Below are 22,444 nucleotides of genomic sequence, written 5' to 3'. Positions count from 1 at the left end.
TTTTAAGATTTTATTTATTTAACAGAGAGAGAGACCACAAGCAGGCAGAGAGAGAGGGGGAAGCAGGCTCCCTGCTGAGCAGAGAGCCTGATGTGGGGCTCGATCCCAGGACCCTGAAATCATGACCTGAGCTGAAGGCAGAGGCTTAACCCACTGAGCCACCCAGGCACCCAAAGCTCATAATGGTTTTCAAAGTGGCTGTATCATTGTATCATTGTATGTTCCCATCAGCAATGTAGGAAGATTCCAATTTCTTCAGATTCTGGTCAACACTGTTATCAGTCCATGTTGGTTATAGCCAACATGGGTGATAAATAGCCAACATGGGTTATATATATATATATATATAGTGGGTATCTTATTGTGGTTTTAATTGTCATTTTCCTAATGACTGAAGATATTGATCATCTTTTCTTATGCTTATTAGTCACCTATGTATTTATTTAGTGAAATATTTATTCAGATGTTTTGGCTATCTTCAAAATTGCCTACTTATATATTTTTTTAATTGGGTTGGTTTTCATCTTCTTGAGTTGTGAGAGTTCATAGCATATTTTGGATACAAGTCCATTATAATTGCAAATATTTTCTCCCAGTTTGTTGATTTTTCTTTTCATTCTCTCACTGGTGTTCTTCTAAATTCTTCATTGATATAATCCACTTAATAGCTGGACTTTTTATTTTAAGATTTTATTTATTTGACAGAGACAGCAAGAGAGGGAACACAAGCAGGGGGAGTGGGAGAGGGAGAAGCACGCTCCCTGCTCTAGTCCTGATGCGGGAATAGGTCCCAGGACCCTGGGATCATGACCTGAGCTGAAGGCAGATGCTACCCAGGCACCCCAGCAGCTGGACTGTTAGCATATTTTCTCTTAAAAATTTTCAGTTGCCGAAAGTCAGTAACTTTTCCTCCTATGTTTTCTGCCTGAAGTTTTATAGTTTTAGTTCTTATATTTAGCTCTCTGATCCAGTTTCAGTTAATTTATGGTATAAGGTAAGAGTCTGAGTTTGTTTTTTTATACGCAAATAGCCACTTATTCCAACATCATTTGTTAAAGGTTATCATTTTCCTTATTAAGTTGCATAGGCAACCTTATTGTGAATTAATTCACCATAAATGGAAGGGTCTATTTCTAGACTCTGTTTGGTTCTGTTGATATATATGTCTATTCTTATGCAAATACCACATTATCTTGATTACTATAGCTTTATACTAAATTTTGAAATCAGGTAGTGTAAGTTCAATTTTCTTTTCTTTTCTTTTTTTTTTTTCAAAATTGTTTTGGCTGTTCTAGGTCTTTTCCATTTCCGTATAAATTTTAGGATTATCAGTTTCTCCAGAAAAGCCTGCTGGGATTTTGATAGGAATTGTGTTTACTCCATAGGTCAGTTTGGGAAGAATTTGCCATCTTAACAATATTGAGTCTTCTAATTCATGAACATGTTATATCTCTCCATTTATTTAACTTTTTAATTTCTCTTGGGAGTATTTTGTAGTTTTCAGTGTACTTTTTAAATTTCAGTTTTTACTTGTTAGTGTATGGAAATAAATCAGTTTTTGTATCTTGATCTTTTATCTATAATCTTGCTAAACTTGCTTATTTTGTAGGTTTTTTGTAGATTTCTTGGGATTTTCTGTGTACAAGGTGATGTCTCTGGCAAGTAAATATAGTTTCACTTCTTCCTTTATAATCTACATGCATTTAATTTCTTTTTCTTGCCGTGTTGCACTGGCTAGAATTGCCAGTGCAATGTTGAATAGAAATGAGAAGAGTAGGCATCCTTGCCTTGTTCTTAGTCTTAGAGGGAAAACATCCAGTGTTTTACTGTTAACTGTTACGTGAGCTATTTCTATGATCTTATGATATGTCTCTATCAAAATTTGAGAATTTCCTCAATTTTTGCAACATAAGAGACAGTCAGGCTCATCTGATACTTTTCCTGCTCCAGCTGTTATCCAAGGAGCTCTAGTTACTTGGTTTCTTGACAGATAGTATATTGGGATCAGGGTCCAGGCAGTAGGTGAGTAACAATCGCTTTTAAACTCTTCTCCCAATGTTTTTGGAAATCCCAGCCATCTAGTTATATAAAAACTGTAAGAGCCAGAAGCAAGTGTTTTCTTTGAGGATATCCCAAAGCACTTTTCAGTTTTTTTTTTAGTGCCAAGTCAGACCTGCCACTGAAGAACCCAATTACTGATAATATAATAAATTTCACAGAAGTTTCCAGATGACACACTACTGTGTCTTTTTATTAAAAGAACACTATTTGTACTAGCTGAAATTTTGCAATGGAATACTTGTTGCCTTCTCCAGGTGCATCCCCCTCCCCACCCTTCTTCATGGTAGCTTGAGAAGAGGGCTAAGGGGAGAAAGATCATTTGATGCCAGTCGTAACGAGCATGATCACTGCCATCCCTTGACTGTTTAGTGTGGACCATGCGCTGTGCTTTATGTGAATTCTCTCATTTGATTTCACCACTACCCAGCAGAGGTTATACTACTTCCTTTTTTTTTTTTTTTTAAAGATTTTATTTATTTATTTGACAGAGAGAGATCACAAGTAGGCAGAGAGGCCAGCAGAGAGAGAGAGGAGGAAGCAGGCTCCCCGCTGAGCAGAGAGCCTGAAGCGGGACTCGATCCCAGGACCCTGAGATCATGACCTGAGCCGAAGGCAGAAGGCAGCGGCTTAACCCACTGAGCCACCCAGGCTCCCCATGCTTCTTCCTTTCTTGTCTCTTCCCAAACATTCCAGCTGTGTGGTTTTAGCACTGAATGAATTCACTGTTCATCAGAGCTCAGACTTGAGTTATGAAAGGGTGGTGACTGCTGGTCCCCAGCAGGGCCGAAAGGAGCAGTAGTGCCCTGGAGACTCTCGGACTACTGCACACAAGTGTCACGTGGTTGTTTGTTGTCCGTTTTGAAAGACGAAACAAGCAAACTAGAGAACTGTTCCCCCACCCCTGCCCCATCCTCATCTCACCTGTCTCCCCAAGGTCTCTGCCGTAATAGTTTGATGTAAATTCTTCCAGATCTTTGGTATTTTTAAAAATTATTCTGATTTTTAAATTAATTATTTATTTAAATTATTAATTATTTTAATTTTTAAAATTATTTTAGTTTGGGCTCCCAGCATGGAGCCCAACACAGAGTTTAAACTCATGACCCCAAGATCAAGACCTGAGCTGAAATCAAGAGTCAGATGCTTAACTGACAGAGTCACCCAGGCACCCCAAGATTTTGTTTTGGCATAAACATATTTGAATGTTCTGAGAGCTGTTTCAGAGAGACTCTCCTTTCCAAGAACCTGCTCCTCAGCTGCTCTGCCCTAAACTAACCTTTCTTCTCAGCTGGGCATTTTCCTGTTTGGACTTTGATTAAGGAACTTAACCAGAAACAGACTTCTTCTTTTTTTTTTTTTTTTTTTAGATTTTATTTGTTTATTTGTCAGAGAGAGAGTGCACAAGCAGGGGGAGCAGCAGGCTTCCCGCCGAGCAGGGAGCCCGTTGTGGAGCTTGATCCCAGGACCCTGGGATCATGACCCAAGCTGAGCTGAAGGCAGACACTTAACCGACTGAGCCACGCAGGCGCCCCCAGAAACAGGCTTCTAAACTCGCACTCTGTGGACAACAGAATAGTGTTTGTATCCCCTCTTCAGCCCTTAAGTCCTCTTATTCCCCAGAGATAATGTGTAGGAGCAAGAAAGATAGAAGATTAATAGCTCTGTGAAATGTGTTAGATTGTTCAAAATCCTTTTTTCCAGATAAGGTCAGTGTGTTGACTCCTCAAATAAGTCCCTCACAAGCTGTCAATTGGAGGGTCGACTGATGGTCGACTGATCCTTTAGGTTTAGTCAGAGAATAAGTATGAGTGCCTTTGGTTATTTTTAAGTAGGGGATATATGTGGTTTAGAAGTGTATGAAAATTAAAAGAAAATAATGGGATCTATAAATCCTTTAATTTATATAATCACCAATTATTCTAAGTTTAGATTTGCCTCAGTTGGGTATTTTTAAAACAAGGCTTCCATTAGTAGCCTGTGTGTGAGGCTTCCTATGTATATAAATGCCTTTCCTTCTTGTTTCTTGTCTTTGATGTCTCATCCTGAAATGTTTTCTGTGAGATGGGCAGGCCATCTGTGTCTGTGTAGGCACACACACAGACACATCAAGTGTGTGTCATCACAGTGCACTTAGAAACTTGAGGGAGATGAAGAGAAGGATCTCCCAGGCATTGTGTCAGGAGCCCAGGGTATGGCACAGAGGACAGACTTTGTGGCCTCCAGGAAGAACAGCCTTCTGAGTGTATGCTCTCTGTGGGGACTGGCTGCCAGACAGTGTTTGCCCATCTAGACTCTGACTTTATAGTAGAAACCACAGTTCTCAAGGTGTTGTATTTTGCAACTATTTCTCACTTCTTCTACTTCTTATATCTTAGACCACCCAGGACTTTTCCAAGTTTGTCACTCCTCATTCCTATAGGAAGATGGGGTCCTTCCTTGGCACCTGAGTGGCAATGCTATTAAAGGCCATGTCTTGGAAAAGGTGGCCTGTGGCAGCAGAAAGAGAGTCCTGGGACCCGGGTTGCCTGAATTTTCTGGCCAGGTCTGTGCTTCCCTTACACATGGGGTTTTGATTTCATCAAGAATCTCTGTAAAGAGAAGGAAGAAGACTGCTTTTAGCAACCATTTCCTCATCTAAACCAGACAGTACTTCTGAGGCAGGAACTGTGATACCAGGTCAGAACATTTATTTGTATGTGGTACTGTTAGGAGTGATACTGTTTACCTCATGTTCTCGAATCTAGTCTGTGCAGATTATCTGACGTGACAGACTTGTTTTGCTTGGCAGTTCCTGACAGTCATCTTAGCCAACCCTGGCCATCGTTTCCTTTCAGTGGAGCCCTTTCCCGGAAAGAGACTTCTACAGAACCATCTTCTCATCTGCTTGGCCCCTGTGTCCAGATAATGCTTCTTTAGGAAGACAGGTGGCTCTTTTCTAAGCTGCCATCCTACACATCAGGGGGACTGTGAGAGGAAACAAGGTGTGGGCAGCAGCCACTGCAAAGACATAAGAGATCTGGAATTGCACTAGAGAGAGGAGAGTCCCCTGACTCTCTCTGGCGCTTGCCCAGCTGGCCAGCTTTGCACTCTGCCTGGGAGCGGGCCACTTGCAGCCTCTGAAGAGGGTGGGAGCGTATTCTTGGCTTCCCTCTTCCTCATTTGGATTAGCAGTCAAGTTAGCCAGATGCCAGGCCACTCGCATTCAGTATTCCTGGCCCTAGAGATTCGTGTGCTATATAACGCAGAGAGGCAGATGCCGCCTGGTGTGTGCAGAAGGGAGGAGTGGAGGGTTCTGTTCACCCGGCCCTGGGGTGGTGTGCAGTGCTCACAGCAGGGGGTGGGGTGGGAGAACGCATGCTCTTCCAGGCTTCACCCCCCAGGGCCTCAGTATGAACTGGGAGAGTGGTTCCAACCTGAGCTTTGTCTTGTCCCTGAAACCGAAGGGTGATTTGAGGGGACAGGGACTGAGCGTGTGTTTTCTTCCTGTTTAAGAGGCGTGTGGAGTCAGACAAACTCGAGTTTTAGTCTTGGCAGCACTCATTATTGGTTGTTTAATTATAGAAGAGTTATTTGGCTTTTCTGATTCTCGGATTCATCGTCAGTAAATCGAGTGTAAGGTTTTTGTGAGGATTACATAAGAGAACAGAGGTAAAGTGCCTAGCACAGCACCCGGCATTTATTAGGTGCCCAGATCGGTGTTGATCACTGCCAGTTTGTGTCCCCTTCATTTACTGAACTTTTGCAGTTTATTCATTCAACAGAGTACTGAGTGCGTACTGTGTTCCAGACACTGCGGGGGACACGAGCTAGTGGAAAATGCACGTGTGGCTCCTGGTCAGACAAGTGGTGCATTATTCAAGTGCAGGGTAGTAGAAGCAGCGACAGTGGCCTGCATGCGGCTGAGGCACCCTCTTCAAAGTGGAGAGTCTGGGAAGTCTCCCTGGAGAAGGGGGTATTCAAGCTGAGTACTTTTCAAGTCTGGTCAAAGAGAAGGAAAGGACTCTAGGGAGGAGCACTTGTAAAGGCCTGAGGTCTGAGGTAGCGGGAAGCACATGAGGAACCACAAAGTGGGTATTTTTCAAGCCGACCAGTGCAGTTCCATTTCCTTGGCCCTTCTCTCCCGTCACTTTGGTGTGTCTGTTGGCCTGCACGGGGAGGGCAAGGCATGGATTCCTGAAAGAGGATGACGTGAGTTGGGACTGAATCTGTTGAGTATACACAGCACACAGACGCGCGGTCTGGTAAAGTCCCTGGCAGACTTTGACTCTTCCCTTGTGTCTGCTTCGCTGTCATAAATGCACGGAGTGTAATTAGCCCCTGCACCGTACTTCGTGGTTTAGACTCGGTGGAGGTCCATTTTCTGTCTCCTTAATTTGAGGTTACTGGCATCAACATCTAGTTTTAGAACTTGGGCTGTTTTTAGCCCACTGTGATATTGAATGTTGGCAGTCATGAGTCGTGGTTCTTCTCTCTCCTTGAGAAAGAATCCACATAAGTCAGCCTTTGCCCGATAAGAGAGTGACATCATGTGGCTTCTGTAGGCTTTGTGTTTGTAGACAGCACCAATGGTTCCTACAGGTGGAGGCAGGAGTCATGGATCTTCCTTGGCCGTTAGTCTCTTACCAGAATATGAGGTCCTCTCCCCGTTGAAGTTTGTATTTTAAAGTAACTTGAACAAAAAAATTCTCTGCTAATTCTTTCTCTCTAGCCACTGCAAAAACACTTCCTTGGAAAGGATGCCAGGATTCCATTCAGAATTATCCCAGATGAGTGACTTCTTATAGAAGAGTCTTGTTTTTCCCCCTCTGGATGCTGTCATTTGTGAAAACTGGAGATTATTTTGTGACTTTTATTTAGAAAGTAAGTGACCATGCCTAACGACTGTTTGGAACTCAGAATTAACTGGCTGGGTTTGCCGTAGAGGAAACATCAAATGACGGCCTGAGACAGGCCCTCCCTCCATGCTCTCTGCTGCCTACCCCCCTCCCCTCCCCTGCCCCGCCCCGCCCCGCCCCCCACCAGCATCAGCCCAGCTGACCCCTGGGGCTTGGGATAAAGCAAGCTCTCCTCCTCCTTCCCCTGTTTTCTACCCCCTAAACTCCTGTCCAACCATGGCTGCTGTAAATAAGGTCACTTTAAGAAAAAATAATGTTGGTGTCCAGTTCCATTTTGTTTCTTCTTTTTCCCAACGACACATGGGATGGGCTCTAAGTCTGTATAGCTGGCGAGACGATTAAAGAGGTGAAGTCACTGTCTCAGCTTCCGAGTGAACTCCGGAGGTCAGCAGGGGGAATTATCTGCTTGTAGCTCATGTTGTCACACCTAGCTGTGAAAAGCAGACCACACTAGAGAGTTGGTCAGGGATGAGTAGATGTAAAATAGGTTTCTCAAGTGACCCCTGAGCTTTCAGAATTGGTTGGGGAGGAGGAAGATATTGGCTGGTTTCTCTGCCACCCCAGACTTGCCCTATTCCAAGCCCCGCCAGGCTTAGGAGAGGAAGGAAGCCACTCAGAGAAGTCACGGATGGTGAGACAGAGAGATGTAGTTTTCTCTGGAGAGAGAGCAGAGGGCTCTGAGGTAGTGGGAACACGTGAACAGACTGCTTGGTGGAGCTGTAAAGTCCCAGTCCTTGACAAAGCTGGCCCTGATTGCTCAAGGGCAGCCGGAAGACCCCTGCAGGCCCCGTAGGAGTCCAGTGTCCTTCTCTCCGGGTACTAAATGACAGCTATGGCTGTTTGCCCCAGGGAAACGGAGGTGGGGCTCTGTTGCTTCACCAAGGACCCCTGTAGCCCACACTCTGTCCTCACGGGACAATAACATCCCCAATGGATTCTCCTCCCTCCAGGTGGACAGATAGTGAGGATGCAGCTGCGACTACTGGAGGTGCGTGGCACCTGTTCTGAGTCTGGCCACGAGGCCGTGTGGCCATGATGGGTGCCCCTCATGGCCTCAGCAGGAACCGAGCACTACAGTATTGGCCTCCGCAGGGGAAACAGCTTCAAGCAGAGTGGCCCCTCAGGCTCCGTGCCTGCCCGGCCACCAGAGAGACCCTCTGAGGGCAGAAGCTGGGCGCAGGCCCATCAGCAGGTGAAGCCAATCTGGAAGCTGGAGAGGAAGCACGTGGGGACACTGTCAGCGGGCTTGGGCCCTGGCGTCTTGGGTGTTCCACCGCAGCCAGCCTATTTCTTCTGCCCCAGTGCTTTATGTAGCTCGGGGCGCTCACCCATCCTTGCGGGCCCCAGCAGCTCCTGTTACCTGCCCTCCCTCCCGGACGTGTTCAGCGGGACCCTGCTGTACCGACGCGCCAGCTACCGGCACAAACCCTACCAGCAGCTGGAGTCCTTCTGCCTGCGCTCAGGCCTGCCGGAAAGAAGACCTCTCTCTCTCCCTCAGAAGAGCCTCCCCATCAGACTCACTGCCAATAAGGCCCCTTCTTTCACGTTCTCCCCCATGGCCAAGCCCATGGCATCCTCATCCACAGATCCATACCTCTCACTGGGAGCGGCCGGGGAAAACCCTTCGGGGAAGAGCCTGGCCTCTGCCATCTCAGGGAAGATCCCGTCTCCGCTCGCCGCCCCCTCTGCCTACAAGCCCACACTGAATAACAACTCCTTCATGCGGCCAAATAGCACTAAAGTGCCTTTATCGAAGGCCCCAGAGGGCCTGAAGCCAGTATCCTCCCCCATGATCCATCTTGTCCCCTGGCATCATTCGGGAGGCACCGGGGACTGTGTCCTCCAGCCTGTGGAACATAAGGTGCCCAAGAGCGATGGCACTGTCCTTGGTGAGGCCCCCGCCTCTGGCACCCTGTCTGCCCCTAGCTCCTTAGACACTTTGACCACCAGCGTGGCCTCTGCCCCGTACACCCGGAGTCACTTAGTCACCAGAACAGAGCTGCCCCCTTGTGGCCTGGACGGCGGCTTTGTTTCTCAGGCTCTGGCTAAGGAAGTTCGGTTCACTGAGGCTGTGAGGAAGTTGACTGCAAGAGGCTTTGAGAAGACGCCAAGGCCAGGCGGCCAGTTTGAACAGGCTTGTTTCATGAGCCCCAGCTTGCAGTGTGATCTCCTCACCAGGAACCGGCAGTGGAAGTCTCCCGTGGTCGGCCAGCAGTTCCCTCAGGAGGATGCTGGAGCGAACAAGTGGGCCCTCCCTAGCACCTCGGAGACCTTGGAGTTGGACAGTACCGTCTTCTGCACCAAACGCATCAGCATTCACCTCCTTGCCTCACATGCCAGTACGGTCAGCCACAGCCCTGCCTGTGGATCTGCGATTGACTCCCCAGCACTTGGAGAAGACAAAACTCCCATCCTGCCTTCTCCCCCTCAGCCCGTTGGTGTAGCCGACGTGGCCACCCGCCTCTCTTCCATCCATCTGGGCCAGCTTGGGAAGGAGGGGCCCAAGGAAGCCAGGGGGCCAGACTCCCCTACTAGGGATAGCAGGTAAGTTAGAGAAAGTTTTCGATGCCTTTAGAGCAGTGGACTATGTACACCTTAATTTGGTGGCCCTAACCCTGCGTCTCTGAAGGTGGTTTTATTTTTTGGCTGCCCTGGCATTTTGGTTTCCAATTTAGGGCAGAGGTTGGCAAACTAGACCAGCATGTGGGCCAAATCTTACCTACTGCGGGCTTTTATAAATAAAGTTTTATTGAAATGCAGCCTCACCCATTCGTTTACTGCCGTCTGTGGCTGCTTTCATGTCCCAGTGGTAGGATTGAGTAGTTGGAGCAAACTGAATGGCCCACAAAACTGAAAAGATTGACTATCTAGTCCTTTAGAGAAAGAGTTTGGCAGCCCTGCTTCAGGTTATAATCAGGAAGAGATAATGCCAAATATTGGGGCCTGCGACTTCTCTACTTAATTCCATACCAAAGCAGACTCTCTGTCATTCCTTGTTTGATAGCCATTTCAGAGTTAGGGCATACACAAACTTGGCTCCTTCTCTTGTGCCTTGTTACTTCTCTGGAATCTTGGTCCACCAAGGCCTTGTGCAGAATTCCGAGGTCTAGGGGCCTTTGAAGTCAATTACCAGACACTCACTGATGGTGTTTTATATGCAGAATTTTGCACTGATGTGCTATGAGGGAGAAGATGGGAGATGGAGTGCCTCCCTGCACAACAGGGGCTGTAGGGTTGAGGAACTATGGCTAGACTGAAACTCTGAGGGCCAGAAAAATGAGTTGTGAGATCTGGACAAGAGACAGCAAGTCATCGAGTGGGGAGGAGACGAACACTGGGAGGTGATGGAGCAATGAGAATCTAGCTGTGACCTCTCTTACGGAGGTTGGGCTGGGGCATGATTCTTTCTTATAGTTCACCTGCAGACACGCAGCTAGACCTGGGTGAGGCTGAAGATCTAGAAGAAGAGCTAGTCGATGGTTTGGAGGACTGCTGCAGCCATGATGAGAATGAAGAGGAAGAGGGTAAGTAAGACCATGATGAGAATGAAGAGGAAGAGGGTAAGTAAGGAGCCTTCTCCCCTCCCAGCTGGGAAGTGGTCACCACCCCCGAGAGAAGGGGCTGACAGTTGTATGCTGGGTCCTTGACTCACTTTATCACCTGCAGTAATCGTTTGCCTTATGGGTCTGAGGGTGGCAGTGGCTTCTGGGAAATTGGTACACTAGCCCTGAGGTCCACCAGTCTTCTTTCCTCTGTGCTACTGCCAAGCTCACGGAAGGCCGTGTGAGGCTGCATGTTGGTGCTCGTGGCTCTGCGGGAAGGCTGAGCCGGGATGCCCAAGGAAGCGCAGCCTGGGCGTGGTGGGTTTGTGTAGCAGCCTCTGCCAGTGGAACTTCTCTGCTCTGTCCCCTCCAGGAGACTCAGAATGTTCCTCATTCAGTGCTGTGTCCACCAGCGAGTCGGTAGCGGTGATCTCCCGGTGAGTGTTGTCTCGATCGTTGGTACAGGCTTATTTGCTGTCCCTTTAAGGTTATAAAGAGAGGGGTGCTTGGGTGGCTCAGTCAGTTGAACATCCGACTCTGGGTTTCAACTCTGATTATGGTCTCTGCACTCAGCAGGGAGTCTGCTCGAAGATTCTTCCCCTCACCCTCACTTGCTCACCTGTGCACACACTCTCTCTCAAATAAAATAAATCTTTGAAAAATAAAAGATTATAAAGTCATTAATGGCCATGTTAACTGTAACTCATTTTTACCAGATTTTGACATTTGGGACTTTAGTTTTCAAATAAGGACCAATGGAGGGGACTAAAAGCATATTTTATCGTTCAGGCTTAAAAATAGTACCATGTTTCTTAGGCTGCAGTTGGTCGTTAGTTTCTAAGAAATTGTTCCAAGTAAAAAGAAAAGGATTTCAAGCAGTGCTTAGAAAATTAATCAGGCGTTAATGGAGAAACACAATATTTGGCCAACCCACAAGGGTCATTGCCACCTTACATCACAAGTGTGCCCCACTATCAGACACAGTTCTGAGATGTACATATTTTTGTGTGAACGTAATCTTTGTCCCTCTGAGGTCAGTGTCCAGGAGTGCAGTTGCTGGGTCGTATGGTAGTTGCATGTTTAATTGTTGTGTTTTTTAAAGATTTTATTTATTTATTTGAGAGAGTGAGCGTGAGGGATGAGCAGACGGGGAGGGAGGAGGAAAGAATCTAGTGCGGAGTTTGACTCGGGGCTAGATCTCACAGCCCTGAGCTCATGACCTAGTTCACTGACTGAGCCACCCAAGCGCCCCGCTTTAGTTTTTTTAAGAAACTGCCAAAACTTTTCCAGAGTGGCTTTACCATTTTACATTCCTGTCTTGTCTTATTTCTAAGCCTTAACTCCTTCTCCTTGATTTTCAGCAGTTTTAAATTCTAATACTCCATAAATTAAAAAACTTTGAAATAAAATATTTTGGAAATGAGGAATTGAGAGTTGAATTCATTGGAACTCCTTAGCTGAGAATTAGTATTTAACTGGACCCAGTAACATTTTTAAATAATCTTAACGATTTCAAACAACCAAAGTGTTTTCCATACTAGTGCCTATTTCTGTTGTGCTGCAAAATAACAGGTAGAATGGCTCTTTATAAGCTAAAGATTAATCTTAAATAGTAATCTTTGTGGGTCATGTCAGCTCAGCAGAGAGAGTGATAACTATTTTCTCCTTTCCCACTGCTATTTAAAGACGTGCTCTGGTTCTCTCCTCCTGTACCTGATAGCTGAGGTGTTCAGTTTTTAGAGATCCCTTGAGATCGCCTTGGCTGCGCCATGGTCAGAGCAACGGTTGGACCCCAGCGGCCCACTGCTCCAGATTCCCAGTCCTGCGTTACCACACGGATGTCCCAGATCCTTTCCAAAATGGAGAGCATCTGCACATCTTCAGATTAGCCTAAATATAAAATGAGTTAGAAGTATCCCTATTTCTTTCCTTTCTGTTGCTTTTTCCCCTTTTTCTTTTTAAAACTCTCTATACTTCTTCTTAGGTCTTTTCTGCTCTTCTTTCTTTTTCATTATCCATATCGTTTTCTCTCCTCATTTACTCCTCTGTTCAAGTGTTGCATACCTGCTCTCGGAACCACTTTTTCCAGGGCTTTCCCTGCCCATGGCTTGTCAGGGGAAATGTTGGAGCTGTGTCACAGAAGGGAGTATGGGAAAGTCTGGCCTTTATGTGTCATGTTCCGGTGTTAGCTCTGGCACCGTTGAGATTCGTAGTTGCAGGGTACTTACTGAGTACTTGTCTTTGTGGAATCCCAGTGCAAAAGACCGCACCCCTGAGGAAAGGACACAGTGACAGCACTTTGGGGGCGTGGCCTCCCCTTTCTCTACCACACGTCTGTTTTGCATCGTAGGAGCTGCGCAGAGATTCTGACCAAACCCCTCTCCAGTGAGAAAGTTGTCCGGCCAGCCCTCGTCTACAGCCTCTTTCCCAACGTTCCCCCTACCATCTATTTTGGCACCCGGGACGAGAGAGGTAACCCTGGCCAAGGGTCTGAGCCCCAAAGTGCCCCCAGGAGAAGGGTGCTAGCCAAGTTGGGAGCAGTGGGCAGGGGGGGTGAAAGGGGCTTTTCAGAATGACCTTTCTGGCGCTCAGTTCCCCGCCTGGGTCACCAGACTGATAACTCGGAACTTTTCCGTGTCTTTCCCTCAGCTGACCCTTGTCAGCTGCATCGTCTCATGCTTCATTCCTGCCAACCTCCCTCCGATCTGTGTTCCTCAACCGCTTCGGGCCCCCTCTTCCTGCCAAGGGTGCTTCTTTGAAACTCTGGCCCAGAACACTTCTTAGTGACTGGTCTCCCTAGTGGAGGCTGGGCAGCGGCGCTACCTTTCCACTTCTAACCCTGACTCTCCTGCTCTCCTTCACCCTCGCCCCCCATTCCTTTCCCCAGTGGAGAAACTTCCCTGGGAGCAGAGGAAGCTGCTCCGGTGGAAGATGAGCACTGTGACCCCCAACATTGTCAAGCAGACCATTGGACGGTCCCACTTCAAAATCAGCAAGAGTGAGTCACCGGGCTTACTGCGAGCTTGTCCCCTGCCCCGTCAGATGGCCTCAGGGTGGTGGTGGGGGGGGAACCCTGCGTACCTCCTGCTCTGCAGGGACCCTGGCCTGGATTTCCCACCTCATAGGAAGACATAGCTCTGAAGTCTCTCCAGGCCGGAGCCTGGTCCTTGAAGTTAGAAGACAGAGAGCCATTGTTCTGTTCCTGACCCCAGGGTCTCACATAGGACAGCTCCACAGTAGCTCTTAGAAACCTGGGTCTGGGAGCTGTGCCTGGGCCCAGCGGTGTGTCTGGGGCCTCTGAGCCTCTCGGCCCCAAGGACTGAGCTGCTAGCGGGACTGACTCCCTGGTATGCCTCCTGTAGGAAATGACGACTGGCTGGGCTGCTGGGGTCACCACATGAAGTCTCCTAGTTTCCGATCTATTCGGGAGCATCAGAAGGTAGGGGTCCTTTCTGGGGAGTCCCTCTCCTGAACTTCGGACCTGGCAGGAGGTGGTTGGTATGGGCAGGGGGGGAAGAGGAGGGTGACTGCAGAGAAGCCAGGACGGTGCAGAGAAGCCAGGAGCAGAGGCAGTGCGGGAGGAGCGGGCAGCGGGGCCCTCGCAGGTCATGGCCGTCCAGTGGCGCAGTGCACTGCACTGCAGTGCCCCGACAAGCTGCAGCCCCCCAAAACACTTCCTTCTCCTATGTGGCTTGAGCTGTGACATCTGTTTCTGTGAATTTTGTCTCTGCTGTGACTGCTGTGCATTGCCTCCAGTCCTCCAAGCTGGGTGTGCACAAAGAGGACTCTGGTCTCCTGTTGTGACAGAGGAGTCCCTTGCCCCAGATGTAATGAAGGCCAGATGCTTTCCTGTCTTTGCCATACAGGCTGTTATGGCAGTAGACACTAACAGGGAATATCTTGTCTGACTTAATCACTGTTCTCTGGTTGTTCATGAGCTATCTACCCCTTGAGGGCACTGCATTTTGGTGTTTTTTGTTTGTGTTTTAATCATCTTTTGGTGAGTGCTCTGCAGGGGAGTACTTACCATCAGATGGTGATGGTAGAAGTGGATTGAGAGCTCAGAGTGCTGCTAAGGAGGTTGAAAGGACCCCGTGAGTCTTGCTGGCTTCCTCCTGCCTTACCCAGGCCCTCTCCCTGCTCTCCCACTTTGTCCCTTCTGTAGCTGAACCACTTCCCAGGTTCCTTCCAGATCGGGCGAAAGGACCGGCTGTGGCGGAACCTGTCTCGCATGCAGAGCCGCTTTGGCAAGAAGGAGTTCAGTTTCTTCCCCCAGTCCTTCATCCTGCCCCAGGATGCCAAGCTCCTGCGCAAAGCCTGGGAGAGCGGCAGCCGCCAGAAGTGGATTGTTAAACCGGTGAGTAGATGGTGGCAGGCAGCGGGCCGAGGTCCGAGAGCGGGAGCGGTGGCGTGTTGGGCCGGCGGCAAATCTCCTCTCCTTCCCACTTGCCTTCTAGCCAGCGTCAGCCCGAGGCATTGGCATCCAGGTCATTCACAAGTGGAGTCAGCTCCCCAAGCGAAGGCCCCTCCTGGTACAGAGGTGAGCTTGTCGCCAGCTCACACCCTACTCCTCATTCCCACCTCCCCAGCCCAGAGGGTCCCTTTTTAGAGCGTTTGCCTGCCCTTTGTCCTCCCAGCCTTCAACCTTCAGCCAGTGGTTTTAAGGTCTTTACTTTGGGGACTGTTCGCTGGCTTCTGCTGTTTTACGTACTGAGCCCCATCTCAATCAGTCACGTCCCTGAGGCTGGCCATTCCCTGTTTAGGTATCTACACAAACCCTACCTCATCAGTGGCAGCAAGTTTGACCTGCGAATCTATGTTTACGTCACCTCCTACGATCCTCTGCGGATTTACCTCTTTTCCGACGGACTTGTCCGCTTTGCCAGTTGCAAGTACGTGGTCGTGCTGAGGCCTCACCCTGACAGCTCTGGGGACTTGTTTTCCTGAGAATGAGGGGAACTGGAGGATGCTGGGCTGAAAAACAACACATTGTGTGGGCAAAGGAGAAGTAGGTGTATCTGGAAAACCCAATCTTCCTTTCCTCTTGTGTGTCTCCTATCACACGGAACACTTCTGCCACTTCTGGTCACCAAATGCGTGGGACTTTTCCCCACAGGAGGCAGTTCTTTGCAACGCCAGCTGGGTATCCTGCATGTTAACTCCCGTCTGACACTGGCCACCCCCCCACACACACACACCCGCCACCAGAGTCTGAGCCCCCAACTTGGGGCTCCGCGTCATGAGGTTGCCCCTTCCTCCTGCTTCAGATGCCGGTCACCAGTCCAGGTGCCTATGCTTCTTATCGGTCAGCTGGAAGTCAGAGGTTCCCGGAACCTCCTTCTCAGCTTCCATTAATTTGTCAGAGCAGCTCATCATAGCAGATCGTAAAGTTTGGTTACAGGCTAACAGCCAGAGAGAAGAGCCCAGGTGAGATGTCAGAGGAGACAAGGCACAGGGCGGCGTGTGTGACAAGGGGTGCCCCGCACCCTGGCCCTCTCAGGGCCCCACTCCCAGCACATCCCACAGGATCCCCCACCCAGAACACGCACCTTGTATTTGGGGATTTTAGGGAGGCTTCATCACGTAGGCATGATTGATTCTGTTTTTAGCCCTTCTCCCTCTTAAGGGGGGAAAGGGGGCAGGGCCGAAAATTCCAAGCTTCTAATCATGGGTTGGTCTGTCTGGTGATCAGACCCTATCCAGGAGCCCACCCAAAGTTGCCTCATTAGAACACAAGACACTCCTATTGCCCAGGAAATTACAAGGGTTTCAGGAGCTGTGTGTCAGGAACTGGGATCAAAGATCAAAAGATGGTCTGATAGTGCTCTTATCACTGGGGAATTTGTAAGGGATTTAGGAACTCTGTGCCAGGAACCAGGGACAGGGACATGGATGTAAGTTTCTTACTATAAATCGCATTGTCACATGGGGAAGAGGAAATGAGAAGGTTCTCTACCTCAGTGACTGTGGGCTGTGTCCTGCAGGACTGAGGTGGGCTGAAGGCGATCAATCCCACATGCCTTGCCCTGTGCTTCTCTTGAGCTTGGCTGTATCTTTCGTCATCTTATATAAGAAATGAGTAAACATAAGTAAACTTTTCCTGAGTTTTGTGAGCTGTTCATGATAAAGGAGCTGTGGTGTTCTAGAAACCTTGCCAACAGACGTACTTCTTAGGCTCTTATGCATCTGGAACGATCTGTTTACTTGTCCTTTACTGCCTTGAGATTTGGGGAAACGTTTGGATCTCTGTCCACCTGCTGTCTCCCTGTCTTACCTCTGCCTTTCTCCTCACTTCTAGGTATTCCCCTTCCATGAAGAGCCTTGGCAATAAGTTCATGCACCTGACCAACTACAGTGTCAATAAAAAGAATGCTGAGTACCAGGCCAATGCGGATGAAACAGCCTGCCAGGGCCACAAATGGTACCCGTCAGGCTGCGTCCCCGTCAGGCAGAGACCTAGGGGAACACAGGGTTCTGGGCTTTGGGGAGGTTCAGGGGCATGGTCAATGAGGATTGATGTAAAACCCAAAGGTCATATAAACACTGGGCAATTCAGATTTGGTCTGTTTTCATCCAAGCTCCTCTCTTTCTGAATTGAAAACATCAAAAGAGACATGGAGAGAGTGCCTTTGGATCTCTTACTCCTTTTTCTTTCTCTTTTCGTCATCACTGGTTCATAGAATATAACCCCACCCCACCCCCACTCCACCCCTGCCTTGCAGGGCACTGAAGGCTTTATGGAACTACCTGAGCCAGAAGGGAGTCAACAGTGATGCCATCTGGGAGAAGATAAAGGATGTTGTTGTCAAAACCATCATCTCGTGAGTCACGCTGCTACCCTGGGTGTGGGGCCTTCCGTGGCCTCCCCTTTTTTCACGGGCCTACACGGGGCTGTGCCCCAGACACTGACCACACCGGGCGTCAGTTTCTGAGGACCAGAAATAGGAAGGAGTGGCTAGAATTCTGCCTTTTTACTGAACTTCCTCTCCAGAATTTGGCTCCAGATCAGAGGCTTCCCTAGGGAACTGCTTTTCCTGGGGTTCTAATGTTCTCCCATCTCTGGGCAGCTATAACATGGGCCCTGCAGGAGGAGCTGGGCTTAAGATGTGGTCTTCTCTGTGACCAGGTCAGAGCCCTACGTGACCAGCCTGCTGAAGATGTATGTGCGACGGCCCTACAGCTGCCACGAGCTCTTCGGTTTTGACATCATGCTGGACGAAAACCTCAAGCCCTGGGTCCTGGAAGTCAACATCTCCCCGAGGTAAGTGGGTTCTTGGGGCACTCGGAGCACAGCCCTGCCTGTGTCCTCACGATCCTCTTTCCGCTCTGGTCTTGCTGACTTCGGGGAGACCTTTCCTGCAATAGATTTTGTGTTTTCCCTTCGTGATCTGTTTTTCATTCCTTTACTCATTCTAAGCCATTTTCTCAAGAAGTTGCTCTCTTCAACTTGATCCCTACCATGTGCTTTCCCCTGGCAAACAAAGGCAGTAGTCGGGAACCACCCCGAGTGAGGTGATCACTCTCTGTGGGGCAGCAAGTCCCTCGTGACGGTGCTTAGGGATCGGGAAGGCAGGGTGTCCACGGATTAGCGCTGACTCGGGCGCGTGGCCAGAAGCTGTTCTACTGCCCCTTGTCCCCTTTCCCTGAAGCCTCCACTCCAGCTCCCCACTGGACATCAGCATCAAAGGCCAGATGATCCGGGACCTTCTGAACCTGGCAGGCTTCGTCCTACCCAATGCAGAGGACATCGTGCCCAGCTCCAGCAGCCCCGGCAGCGCCAGCACCAGGTCAGCCTCTGTGCTCAGTCCCGTGGCTCACGAGCTGGCCCCTGGGGACTGTGGGAAGGAACAGAGCCCAAGCACCCCTTCCTGCTTGGTCTCCTGTGCTGCACACTCTGCCCCCAAAGTCTTCCTGCGCACCTCTTCCCACGTCAATGCCCCTGAAAAGTATGGCTGGTTTTATCACTCAGGGCTCAGGAATCTCCACAGGGCCTGGAGAATCAGCTTTAAACTCCTCACAGGGACACACAAGGCCGCGGCCTCCTTTTCCCAGGTGTCCCTCCCTCTCCTCCCCTTCCTGGCTCCTGTGCTCTGACCAGGCAGCTGCTCCCAGAAGCCCACAGTTGAAGGATCGGTGAATGGCATCTCCTCTCTGAAATGGGCGTGGCTTCTCACTTGTCCTCCGTAATGTCCCCTCCTCCGCTCATGGGCTTTCTTCGTCCTGACACCCTCCCTCAGTCAGATCTCCCCGCTGGGATCACCCACCCACGAGAACCTAGCTGTGGGTGGCATCTGTGTGAAGCCAGCTCCACCATAGCCCCAGACCTCTTAGAACCACTCTTGAGGGGAGGGAGCTGATACTTGGTTGGGACCTTGCTGTGTGTCAGGAGAAACCTGTAACTCCTCTCTACTTCAGCCCACGAGGCTGGTATCCGTGTCCTCAGCTGACAGATGCAGAGACTGGAAATCCCTGGAATTAGGCAGCCCACCCATGGTTATTCCACTACAGAGTGGGAGAGCTGGGATTCCAGTCCCGATTCGCTGGGAACAACATTTGCTTTCCCCACCGCATCTTGTGGATTCCAGTGTGGCTCTGGCTGGCTGTCACTTGACACCCACTGCCCCATGGGCTCTGTGGAGGCCATCTTTGTGTCTCTGCACAGTAGTGATGGTGCCGGGGCTGGGGAAGCAGGGCAGGGAGTCCTGGAGTGTGCCTGGTTTGCACAGCCAGTGCCGAGCTGGGTATCGAGGGGCTGCCCACCAAATGCAACTGAACTCATGCACACAGCAGTCCCTCCCTTTTCTTACCAGCCTGTGAGGGTGCCTTGAACTCTTATAGTTACCCCGTGCTACTTGCTCTTCGGTGCTCAGGCTACTGCATAGAGTGCATCGCTGTCCCATCTACGCAAGTAACGGGTGTCTGTCCCAGCGTCTTTGTCTTCTCTCGAGAAGGGGGTGACTCCCTCCAACAAACCACTTAAACTTGGTGCCCCAGTGAGTCCCCTGACCCCAACCAAGAGTTGTCTTCCTCCCCCAGCTACGCTAAGGGTCCTGAGAGGGATACTCTTTCCACGTGTCCTCAGGATGCGAAGCTGCTGACCTTACCCTTTGTTTCTCTTCCATCCACCGCGTTAGCCTGCCCAGCTCCCCCAGGGAGAAGTGTCGAGTGGCCCCGGAGCATTTCACTGCACAGAAGATGAAGAAAGCCTATTATCTGACCCAGAAAATTCCTGATCAGGTAGGAGATTACCCTCCACCCCCAAGTGCCAACAAAGTTTCCGTGGTGAGACATTTGGGAGCCCAAGGCAAGCAGTTTTCCCTCTCTCCAAGACAGGGTTTCCTAACCCAGCTTCGGGGTCCCTTGGCGTGAAGGGATCTGCTGGCCTGTGCGGGGTTCCAGGAGAGAATTGACGGCCTTTACCACGTGGCCAACCACTGCTCCTCGCCTGATGCTGTTATAGCCGTCCCCTGTTGTCTGAGCTGTCGACCTTTTGGGTTTCTTCCCTTGAGGTGCACTGAGCCCCAGGGGAGCTCTCTGTGTTCTTGGAGTAGATGAGAGTAGTAGTCCGAAGGCAGCTGCTGAGTCTCAGTTGCTAGATTCTGATCTTGACTCCATCCAGCAAACCTCTTAAAACTTCTGTGCTCTGGAGTATCTTCTCCAGACAGCAGAATGCCATAGGCCTGGGAACAGATGGGGTCCCAAGCTGACCCACAGTCAGCCTCGGTGTTGCCTTGGGAGTCCTGCAGCCTTAGGACCTCAGAGCAGTGCTCACTGCACCCTCCCACCCAACCACCCTCTTCCTCTCCGTTCCTTGGGCCTTAGGACTTCTATGCATCTGTGCTGGACGTCCTGACGCCAGATGACGTGCGGATTCTGGTTGAGATGGAAGATGAGTTTTCTCGCCGTGGGCAATTTGAACGAATTTTTCCTTCTCGAATCTCCTCTCGCTATCTCCGCTTTTTTGAGCAGCCACGATATTTCAACATTCTCACCACCCAGTGGGAACAGAAGTACCATGGCAACAAGCTCAAAGGTAATGGATCCTCCCTGCCCACAGGAGGCCGTGTGTAGTGAGTGATTAAATCCTAGTAGGCCAAGAAGTGGGCCTCCCTGACAAGAAGAGTCCACCAATTGATTGCACCCTCTTAAGTCCCACCCCTGCTCATCTTGTTCTAGGAGTAGATCTGCTTCGCAGTTGGTGCTACAAAGGGTTCCACACAGGGGCCGTCTCGGATTCTGCTCCAGTGGTGAGTGACGCCATTGCGGGGCCGGGGGACACCTCCAGTCAGCAGCCTCGGCCGTGCAGCTTAAGAGCACAGCATAGGTTGGTTGTAGGTCCAGATCCTCTCACTTCTCCCCTGTGTCTCCAGACCCTTCCTTTTCAGAGGAATAATGGCCTCCAGGATTCCCTGGGTGCCTTTCTTTCAAGGGTCAGAGTGCTTTGTAGCTTCTGGTCCAAATCTGGAGAAAACGGAGATTTTTGTCCCACATGGGCCCATGCCTGAAGGGTAGGGAAGAGGCAAGTCCCCCAATCACTCAGGTGGAGTCGGGAGAGAGTCCCAGGACCCTGAGCACTCCTGGCCGACTAGCTCTTTTGGCCTCACTGCTCCCTTTGCTTTTAGTGGTCTCTCCCAACATCACTTCTGACCATCCCGAAGGGTGACATGGCGCTCAGTGCACTCTCCAAGTCTGAGACTGGCAAGCTGGGGTGAGTGCTGTCTGGGCGAGGCAAAGGGGCTGGCTGTGAGTTCAGGGAGTTTTCTTCTTCCTCTCCTCCCAGATGATGATGAGCTCAGCGTTCTCCACTGGGGGTGGGGGTGGGAACGCAGCCACCATCTCTGCCTGGTGGCTCCCCGTGTGCCCGGTGCAGCTGAGCTGGAGTGTGGCTCACCTGCCCACGCAGCCCGTCTCAGCTGTGCCCGCGGCCTGCGGGCTCCTTGAGGCCTCCTCTCACGTGTTCACATTTGCACCAAGCTCTCCGCCTTCAGATAAAGAAGATGTGTTTTGTGGTTCTATCTCCATCTAGTCATGGTGTGTTAGTCCCGGAAGGCTGGAAATGCCTGTCCAGACTCTGAAGGCAGATCGCAGGCTAAAGTCCCAGCTACACAGCCATCTCAGCCATTTCTTTCCCCACCTGTTTCAGGAAACACAGCTTCTCCGAGGGAAGCATACCGCCCTCTGAAGACGGGACCATCCCTAAGCCCAAGAAGACCCAAGCTGGCCTTTCTCCTCTCCCCGGGAAACCCAGCTCTTCCAAGGACCTTGAGGACACCAGCAAAGAGCCCAGCCTCTCCAGCAAAGAGCCCAGCCTCTCCACCCAGATGTTACCTCTGATGAAGTACTCTGGGCAGACCTCGAGACTCTCTGCTTCCCCCACCTCCCAGTCAACCGGTGACTCACTCCTGGCTGCCGTGAGCTCGTGACTGGCCTCTCTCCACTAGCCCCCACCTAGGAGCACCGGTGTTAGCTACCTCATGGAAACTGGCCGGCCGGCTGGCTGGCTAGCCAGCCTGAGCCCCAGCCCCTTCCTCAAGTATTTTTTTTGAAGTGGTTGAATTGCAGAGATGGGTATCTGGAGGGATGGAGGGGTGGTGGGAATGGGGAGAAGGTGAGGAAGGTTCACTGGCTGGTACCTCTTATCTCTGCAGAAAAGCCACTGATGGCCACTCAGCCTTATAAAGCAGGGTTTGGTTTCTAACTTCAGAGAGCCGTGTGTGGTTTGTTTTCGACCTTGGTATGGTGAGAAGTTACAGCTCTAGAGGGGGAAACGCACCAAACATATTTGAGCCTAAAGTCCTTTGCCTGTAACTGAGGCAGTCCCTCCAAAGGTCCTCACCCTCTCAGGTCCCCGCACCCCATACCCTGTCCGAAGGAGCCACTTTGAGTACCCTTCAGACTTCTTCAGTAGATAGGCAGGGCGAGGCCACCTGTGATAAACCCATTTCC

General features: G+C 50.1%; 1 protein-coding gene across 2 annotated transcripts in view; it reads left to right on the top strand.

Annotated features, from left to right (window-relative positions):
- Positions 1–22,201, top strand: part of TTLL4 (tubulin tyrosine ligase like 4) — a 34,454-nt gene extending 12,253 nt beyond the window's left edge. The window contains exons 2-20 of one of the 2 annotated variants that reach the window (XM_059168032.1): positions 6,770–6,921; positions 7,907–9,500; positions 10,371–10,480; positions 10,872–10,935; positions 12,849–12,970; positions 13,386–13,496; positions 13,861–13,937; positions 14,664–14,855; positions 14,956–15,038; positions 15,262–15,390; positions 16,797–16,919; positions 17,221–17,319; positions 17,625–17,759; positions 18,148–18,285; positions 19,633–19,735; positions 20,321–20,531; positions 20,675–20,745; positions 21,121–21,206; positions 21,642–22,201. In XM_059168032.1, the coding sequence (XP_059024015.1) occupies positions 8,005–9,500; positions 10,371–10,480; positions 10,872–10,935; positions 12,849–12,970; positions 13,386–13,496; positions 13,861–13,937; positions 14,664–14,855; positions 14,956–15,038; positions 15,262–15,390; positions 16,797–16,919; positions 17,221–17,319; positions 17,625–17,759; positions 18,148–18,285; positions 19,633–19,735; positions 20,321–20,531; positions 20,675–20,745; positions 21,121–21,206; positions 21,642–21,921 (3,630 nt within the window). In that variant the 5' untranslated portion in view covers positions 6,770–6,921; positions 7,907–8,004 and the 3' untranslated portion in view covers positions 21,922–22,201. The remainder of the gene's footprint in view (positions 1–6,769; positions 6,922–7,906; positions 9,501–10,370; positions 10,481–10,871; positions 10,936–12,848; positions 12,971–13,385; positions 13,497–13,860; positions 13,938–14,663; positions 14,856–14,955; positions 15,039–15,261; positions 15,391–16,796; positions 16,920–17,220; positions 17,320–17,624; positions 17,760–18,147; positions 18,286–19,632; positions 19,736–20,320; positions 20,532–20,674; positions 20,746–21,120; positions 21,207–21,641) is intronic. The other variant, XM_059168031.1, reaches the window with a different exon arrangement.
- Positions 22,202–22,444: the final 243 nt, after the last annotated feature.

This window comes from Mustela lutreola, chromosome 3 (assembly GCF_030435805.1).
Source record: "Mustela lutreola isolate mMusLut2 chromosome 3, mMusLut2.pri, whole genome shotgun sequence".
Taxonomy (NCBI): Eukaryota; Metazoa; Chordata; class Mammalia; order Carnivora; family Mustelidae; genus Mustela; species Mustela lutreola.
Note: the sequence above shows the minus strand (reverse complement) of the source record. Positions and strands in the feature narration are given on the sequence as shown.